The sequence below is a fragment of the Berghia stephanieae genome, chromosome 1 (assembly GCF_034508935.2).
Source record: "Berghia stephanieae isolate SIO BIC M18660-M18661 chromosome 1, UCSD_Bste_1.3, whole genome shotgun sequence".
NCBI classification, from domain to species: Eukaryota; Metazoa; Mollusca; class Gastropoda; order Nudibranchia; family Aeolidiidae; genus Berghia; species Berghia stephanieae.
Window position 1 is genome coordinate 30,394,600 of NC_088360.1, and position 8,779 is coordinate 30,403,378.

Here is an 8,779-nt window from a genome sequence, read left to right on the forward strand (position 1 = left end):
GGCCAGGGACCCCTTGTAAAGCGCTTTGAGCACGTTTAGTGGATATTGCGCTATATAAAAGCTCAAGTTGTTGTTGTTGTAATTAATCAATTCAAATGTCTTTCGTTAGAATAAGTTACTAAAGTTAGTAAGTAATATTGGTGTAAGTATATGTGTGTATGTTCGTGTATGAATGTAAATGTATCTGTGTTAAAGTTTGTGTGAATATGTATGTGTTTGTTTCTTCATATATATTCTAAATATTATCAAAGAATGAATGTTTGAATGACAATTAATATTTTAAAGTGCCGCTGAGCACATATGTGGAAGTTGGGCGCTATATAAATAACGCTTTATTATTATTTATTTGTGATCTTACCTCCAGTAGTTTAAATATCATGAATCCTTCCACATTTATGTCCGAGTCAAAAATATTTCTTTGAACACATCGAAACTCTATTGAATAGTTATAGTATCCCTTCCTATCTATCCAACACTTGAACCAATCAAGCATAGAAAACTTTCTCACCTGGTTGTTCTTTGATCCGATACGGTATTCCCTCCAACTACCAAAGGCTTCTTGCTGACACAGCCCCCAGACGTCGTTTGGGCCTGGATGGCGGGAGGCGACGACGACGACAGCACACGGGGGCGATTTATTCCAAGTTTATTTGAGGCCCGTGATTTGTCATTGGGGCTTTCTGTCATTGTCAAGCCTGGAGGGCAATTAGAAAAAAAAAAAAAAAAAAAAAAAACAGGGAGAAGAAAACCGGTTAAACGGGAAAAACTGAGGGAGCTGGCATTTTTTATTTATTTATTTTATGTTTGTTTGTTTTGTTTGTATTTGTTTTTAAGGGTTTTACGGCGTTTGCAACACATTTATGTCATTTCACGGCCAGGAAAAAGGAAGATAATGAGTTACTAAAAAGTTCTAGAATTACAATTAATGCACTTAAGAAAAGCAAAGACAAACGGGAATTGGTTCAAATAGGAAACAGAGTACACTATCAATGTACTTAGTTTGAGATCACCTAAATGCCTCATCCAGAAACAAGCACGGGTCCCGATTAAGAGGAACACACCCAAATGTTTACAAATCGTATATAAATATATGTAAATAACAAGAATACAGTGCATAACAAAGAGATGATTTACAAGATGTTTAAAATATCACCTCCTAAAACTCTAGCTATACATTTGGCTGTTTCCCTCCCAGCTACGATATCCGGCCATGGGGGGAAAGATCTGTCAAAGTGTGTATGAAACAGTGGTAGACAAAACAGAAAGAAACACAAGAAAGAAAGAAACAAACATCCCAAAAAAGTCTACTTCGAATGGCCTATAGTAGAAACAGACTAATTAATTTTGGGATGGTTTTTTTTTTCTTCTATTTTTCTTTCTGTTTTATCAAGCACTGTTTCATAAACACTTTTTCATATATTTTTACTTTCGGTTAAACGGGACGTTATATTTTAAGGTTACAATTTGTGACTCATCGTCATAAAACGGTATTATTTTGGGGTTATTTGATGCGTAAAAGTCGAATTATTTTTATAGTGAGTAGGTTACGTTGTATCGTGTATAAGGGACAAAAATAATGTTTCCTATTCCTGGTCATTGAATCTTTAACATCGATTTAATTAATATCTGGTTCACACCGTACTCAGGTGTAAAATAAGTACCTGGTCGTTAAAAGCGTTGTCTCTGTCTGAAAACAAAATTGTAATATCGCCTAACAACGGCGTCTTTCTTGTTCTACATGTTACGTGTTGCTCTTGACTAGGGGCACTCTGTAAAGCGCATTGAGCACGTTTAGTGGATATTGCACTATATAAAAGCTCAAGATTTTTTTGTTTTGTTTTGTTTTTGTTGATAGATGACAAAATTCCAAGCAAATGAATTACTGAGTTGTAGTTGTAGAGGTTGTTTTGCTCAAGAAAATTGGTGCAAGAATTTTCTGTTTTTGTGTGTGTTGGATGTGAATTGTTGGGTAAAATCCTGAAAATTGCCGGTAGTGAGAGAGTTAAGTCGCATTACCCAAGTCGACTCAGGTGTGAATAAGTGCCGGGCTATAGGCAATGAGAAATATTGTAAGAGTGTTCGTACAAAGAGAGGCCTAACAGGTGACTGGTACTGCATGAAACAGAAATCTGGTTCCATTTGGGCTGACTGGGGAATAAATGAAATATTGTGAAGCGCCTTGAGCATGGCTGATCCCTTGAAATTCTCTGATAAATGTTTTTATTTATTCATTTAGCGTCATGTGACATCGGTTAACGGTAAGTAAAACGTGTACATATATGCAGGTCTGTGCGGCTATGTGGTCTTGTGGTATGACACTCGCTGTCGGATCGGAAGGTCCTGGGTTCGAGCCTCGCGCTGGGCGCATAGTGAGTCCTTGGAAAAGACTCTTTACTCACTTTCTCTCACCATACTCAGGTGTAAAATGAGAACCTGGTCGTTAACAGCGTTGTCTTTGTCCGAAAAATTGTAATATCGGCTAACAGGCGTCATGTCCCGTCCTACATGTTAAATGTTGCTGTTGACCGGGGACCCCTTGTAAAGCGCTTTGAGCACATTTTGTGGATATTGCTCTATATAAAGCTCAATTTCATTATTTTTTTTTATTGTCTGGCATCTGAACACTCTTATGGACCAAGTTTATTATTGTTGTTATGGACAATATTTTGTATCATTTTTTGAGATTTCCATTACAACAATGAGCCCATAAGGAATTGGGTTATCAGACCTGCAAATAAGTGCACGTCGGGTAAATGGAATTAGACCTTTATCAACGTGTCCACAAAACACGGATTTGTCTGTACAAAGTCAGGTCAACGACATCGATAGGAAATATTGGGGTCAAGATAATTTGTAATCAAAAATTTTCATCAGGCTTTGGATCAAAGTTCAAGTACAATTTAGGCAATGTCGAAAGTACCGATAGAATGTATTGTGATTATTAATTTATAGATAGAATGAAGTTGACGTCACTCTGGTCTTTGTTATTGTTTTTTTTTTTTTTGCCATCCGCGTTTATGAGTAATTCTCACAAAACTATAATAACCAGACTATAAACGTTTAATGTTACACACAGTTTTGTGTGTTGGTCCGTTATACTTCCGGATGGCAATGTTGTGAACTTCTTAGCCAAGCGCATTCTATCTATAAAACACTCTACAGTGCTCTAAGTTGCTACACATACAAAGAAAATCGATGATGTGTGTTTAGGTAAAATCATCACAACATCCACAAGCCGGATATAACATATGTATATCTACTAACAAAACTATGTGCAACCTTGAAAGTTTATCGTCTTTTTGATATAATTTAATGAGAACTAACCATCAACATCGCTGTCTACAAGCGATAACAAAGACTTGAGTGACGTTAATTTCATTCCATATATAGGTGCTGTGCGCTTGGTTAAAAAATTCACCACATTGCAATTCGGATATATAACGGACCAACACACAAATCTATGTGTAACCTTAAACATGGTTTACTCACTCAATCCTATAGATTGTTGCCGCGTTTCAAAATTGGAAAAAAAATGTATTAAAAATGAGAATGTGCATAGATATTCAACTACCATAAACATGTAAAAATTAAGAACATTAGCTTTGATAGGACGCCTATAATTTGTCTCAGAAAAATGTAATAAATAGGCATGGGGTAAAAGTCACCCCGGGTAAACTACGGATAAAGTCGGTGTTAGGGTTGAGTGAGTTAATACAGTTTAGTGAAAATTACTCACGAACATGGATAGTAAACAATCTAGAATAATCTGCCAGAGCACAAGGGAACAAAGACATATTTGAATGTTTGATAGTCTCTTTTGACACAAGTGGCATCTATGTAACCAAATGACAAATTGCCACTTTTTTGCGGACAATAAAGATACATTATTATTATTATCTTCTCAGGACTGGTTCATATCTGTTTTCTGTTCTCTTAAGCATATTTGATATTCATATTTAATGAAACAGTGAGATATGTCAATTTTTATGTACAATATATAGTAGTTAATTCATGTGCAAAGTACTTTTTAAAAAATCTTATGTGAAAAAGATAAAAACGGATTTCCTCCCTGGTTCCCCCCCCCCCCCCCCCCCCCCCCCCAATAACAAAGTATTTGAATATTTTTGTGGCGAACTGGTAATTACGGGATTGGTGTGTAATTTGTTTTTAAGATAAAGAGAGGGGTGCGGGTAGGGAGGGGGGGGGGGGAGTTCAAATTCACTATCGCTAATATTTCGCGAAGTGCCAGATTTGAGAGTTTTTGCCAAGATGAGAGTCAGTTTAATCGATCGATATTTGAAGGATGATTTTTCTAGCCAAAATCTTTAATTAGCACTTGGTTTTGTTGTTGTTTTTGTTTGATATTTATTTTTGTTTTGTTTGGTTTTATTTTTTTTAGGGGATGGGGGGAGGGGTGGGGGAAAGGGGGATGTGTTCAGAGTACACCAGAATATGACATTTATTATTGTAGAAAGTTCATCTAAAAAAAGTCAATTCTAAGAATAAGGTTCACTCCGATGTAACACCGTTTGATCGGTCACCATGTTTGGGAACCCGAAAAGTCTGGATTGGCTCTGTGCAGCTATGTGGTCCAGTCAGTGACATCTATATGAAGTCCTAGGGTCTAGTGGTATGACACTCGCTCTCGGATCGGAATGTCGTGGGTTAGAGCCTCGCTCGGCGCATAGTTGAGTCCTTGGAAAAGGCTCTTTACGAACATTCTCTCACCTGGCCGTTAATAGCATTGTCTCTATCCGAAAAATTGTAATATCGCCTAACTGGCGTCATGTCCCGTCCTAAATGTTAAGTGTTGCTGTTGACCAGGGACACCTTGTAAAGCGCTTTGAGCACGTTTCGTGGATTTTGCAATTTGTAAACATTCAAGTTTGTCCAAAATAAATGAATTCTCTTCAGTGCGAATTCCTCATTGGTTAATTCTTATTTGTTCTAATAACACTCGACGAACTTCAACGCAAATAACAAAATCCTTTCTGATGGTCTGTCACCAGCTAACTGCCCTACTCTGGAAAAACACGGATTTCAAAATTTGGCCAGAAAACTCGTCCTTCAAATATCGATCGATTTAAATGAGCCTCATCTTGGCAAAAACTCTCAAACCTGGGACCTCGAGAGGTCCCAGGTTTGAGAGATTTTGTTAAAATGAGGGTCATTTATATCGATCGATATTTGAAGAACAAGCTATCTGGCCAATTTTAAAATTCCTATTCTATTTTATTTTTCCAGATGACGGCAGCTTTCTGGTTAAATTGAGAAAAAAAAAGGTCACATTAAATAAATATAAAACCTCGTGAAGACTGGCGTCTCTGACAATGAAATTTGGATATCTGGATTTGCGGAAATGAAATGGAGTGGCTTTTCACAAACACTTGAGCTTAGAGACACAAGGAATGAAGTTGACGTCACTCGGCTATTTATTATTTTTGTTAGACAGCCTGTCGGGTGATTAGTTCCCACTATCGTATAGACAGAATGAAGATGACGTCACTCAGGTCTTTGTTATTGTTTTTTGCCATCCACATTTATGAGTAATTCTCACTAAACTGTATTAACCAAACTATAAAAGTTCATAGTTTCAAATAGTTTTGTGTGTTGGTCCGTTATACTTCCGGATGGCAATGTTGTGAGCTTCTTAGCCAAGCTCACACTTCCGGAGGGCAATGGTGTGAGTTTCTTAGCCAAGCTCAGACAATCGATAGATAGTATGCGCAGTACACACAAAACTATGTGTAATCTTCAAATTTATAGCTAGTCAGGTGAATACAGATTAGTGAGAATTACTCATAAACGTGGATGGCAAAAAAAAACAATAACAAAGACAGGAGTGACGCAACTTCATTCTATCTATATCAATTTAATTGTAAATTGGCTGGCATATGTATTTACTTGATATGAGTATTTACTTAAATGCATAACATTTATTAGGTGTATGACGTTTATCATAAATTATGTTCCTTCGTCGTGTCGAAACACGATTTAATGTTAGACAAATCTGGCCCGTACTCTCATAGGAACAAAGGAGGAAGGGGATGTTATAGTATGCGGCTATTTTGTCTTGTGGTGTGGCACTCGCTTTCGGATCGGAAGGTCCTGGGTTCGAGCCTCGCTCGGTGCATTGTTGAGTCCATGGCAAAGGCTCTATACTCACATTCCCTGACTGAGTACTGAATGAGTACCTGGCCGTTAACAGCGTTGTCTTTGTCCGAAAAAAAATTGTAATGTCGCCAAACAGGCGTCATGTCTCGTTCTATATGTTACGTGTTGCTATTGGTCAGGGACCCATTGTAAAGCGCTTTAATTACGTTTAGTGGATATTGCGCTATATAAAATAAACTCAATCAAAAGCTGAATAATCATAATGGGGATGATCTATATGACCTTTCCATGTGCTGGATGTCATTGATCATATTGTAAAATGTACTCAAATTGACCCACATAGTGAAAAGTGTTCACAGATTTGAAATATCCAACATCACGATTGGTCATTTTATTCAGCATGACACACAGGAATGTTCACAACTTTCATAAACAAAGCAGCGAGTATACATTTGTTAAGAAATATCCAATCGTTGGACATTAACAAATCATGTGATTGATGATTCGGTTGGACGAAAACATGAATATAAATAGTTCGAAAATGACGTCACTCAGGTCTTTGTTATTGTTTTTGCCATCCCATGCTCACTCAACTGTTTTAACCCGACTATAAACGTTCATGGATACACACAGTTTTGTGTGTTGGTCCGTTATACTTCCGTATGGCATTGTTATGAGCTTCTTAGCCAAGCGCATACTATCTATAGATTGCTCCCATTAAAAACTTACCTAAAATTCGAATTATTCACCAAATATCCAATACAATGTCTATTAAAATTAGCTCCAAACCACGTATCAATAGGCACAGTTCAACTCCTTTTTCAACACATCTCTGCTGTCAGCTCACATTAGAGGCCTTAGACCTAGAAGGACATCCTGTAATCAGATATAAGAAGGAAACGGTATATTCTAACAGACTCCATGAACTTGACTGTAATCCACCGAGAAATAAAGATGCTACATCTAGATAGACACAAAGGTAAAAAAAAGAATGAAATTAGTCCCTGGTCAGTTAGTGTCACTTAAACATTTCTTGTTGTCCAGATGATGGATTGACCACTTCATTTGTCACTAACAATCTGTGTCCTGTATTATGTCGGTGGAAATAGCAACGTGTTAAAGGCTACGTGTACATTTTATCGGGTCTGATAAGCCGAATGCAGTTATGGGGCTGTTTTAACATTTGTTGTAATGGAGAATATTTCGTGTTGGATTGAAAATATTACAACAACGATCCCATAACAACTGGTTATCAGACTTCTAAATAATTAAACATCAATTAAAGCGCTTTGAGCACCTTTAAATGGATATTGTTCTATATTAAAACTGCTCACGGTTTGTTTGTTTGTTTTGGCTTTTTTTTGTCAGTTTATTTTAAATTGAATTTAAAATCAACATGATTAGAACGACAAGGGTATTTGATATGATTCGAATGGAGTAAGAAATTGTTTCATTCAATCTTCACAGTAAAATGTATTTTAAACTACGAAATTGTCATAATTTAGGCATAAAATCCTGCATAATTATCTGCCCTGGTTCACTCTAACGTTATAATACCACTGTCAGACGATGGAACACATTAACAATGCTAAGCACGAAAAGACAAAAACGTTTGTAAATAATATATAATGTATTTAGGCCGACGTGCACTTATTTTCAGGTCTGATAACCCAACTCCTTATGGGCTTTTTGTTGTAATGGAAATCTCGAAGAATGACGCAAAATATATATTGTTCATTACAACAATGTTAAACTAGGCCCATAAGTGTGTTCGGATGTCAGACCTGTATATAGGTGCATGTCGATTTAGGCACATTTGAGTTTTATTGTTGATAGACTACGGTCACTGGAAATATAAACGGCAAGTGTTTCCTTTTGATGATTTTTGTTTTACATTTGAATATCTTACTTCGACTATAACTATCCAGTCACATGTTTAGGTCTAAATATTGGTATGTACCAACTCCCTTGGGCCACCTTAACATATTATTATTATGTGTGTGTGTGTGTGTGTTTGTGTGTGTGTGTGTTTGTGGGTGGGTGGGTGGATGGGTGTGTGTATGTGTTTCTATGTGTTTTTGTGTGTGTTTAAATATAGTAACGTCTTATTATTACCCAAGATAGGAAATGATTGACCACAAAGTCACACTCGAAAAAAACACATATTTCATATTATGACAGAAAACTCGTCCTTCGAATATCCTTCGACTAGAATGACCCATGCTCACTGAAGTCCCAGGTGTGAGTGTTTTTGACAGGATGAGGGTCATTTTAATCGATCGATATTTGAAGGCCAAGTTTTCTGGCCAAAATTTTAATTAAATTTTTTTTTCTCTTCTTTCCGAGTACGCCAGTTCAATCCCACGACTAAGGGGAGACAATTAGTTATAGGAGTTTTCACTTACCTACACATGCTTGTGGTGAGATGCTATGGACGACAACAATGTCGGTGTGCTGTCTTAAAGGCTCCATACACGCCCGGATATGATCCTGGTTCAGACCCCGATCAGGCAAACCGGGGTGAAAACGCAATGTGTGTGGCCAAATACCTGGCCGATAAACCTAGGTACGGTCGATCGCTCGCAAAGCCCGGTAATCAGAAGGTCTGAGGTTCGATACCCAGTCCAGGTCTACTGATTTTTTTGTGATGGTTTTTTTCTTCTAT

At 37.2% G+C, this 8,779-nt stretch overlaps 1 protein-coding gene across 3 annotated transcripts in view; it reads right to left on the bottom strand.

The window, feature by feature from the left end:
- Nucleotides 1-8,072, bottom strand: part of LOC144971550 (uncharacterized) — a 19,274-nt gene extending 11,202 nt beyond the window's left edge. For 2 of the 3 annotated variants that reach the window (XM_078912591.1, XM_078912581.1), the window contains exons 1-3: nucleotides 8,024-8,072; nucleotides 6,844-7,200; nucleotides 509-695 (exon numbers count right to left, since the gene is read on the bottom strand). In XM_078912591.1, coding sequence (XP_078768717.1) covers nucleotides 509-687 — 179 coding nt within the window. In that variant the 5' untranslated portion in view covers nucleotides 688-695; nucleotides 6,844-7,200; nucleotides 8,024-8,072. Of the gene's footprint in view, nucleotides 1-508; nucleotides 696-6,843; nucleotides 7,703-8,023 lie in introns of those variants that run through there. The other variant, XM_078912573.1, reaches the window with a different exon arrangement.
- Between the last annotated feature and the right edge of the window lie 707 nt (nucleotides 8,073-8,779).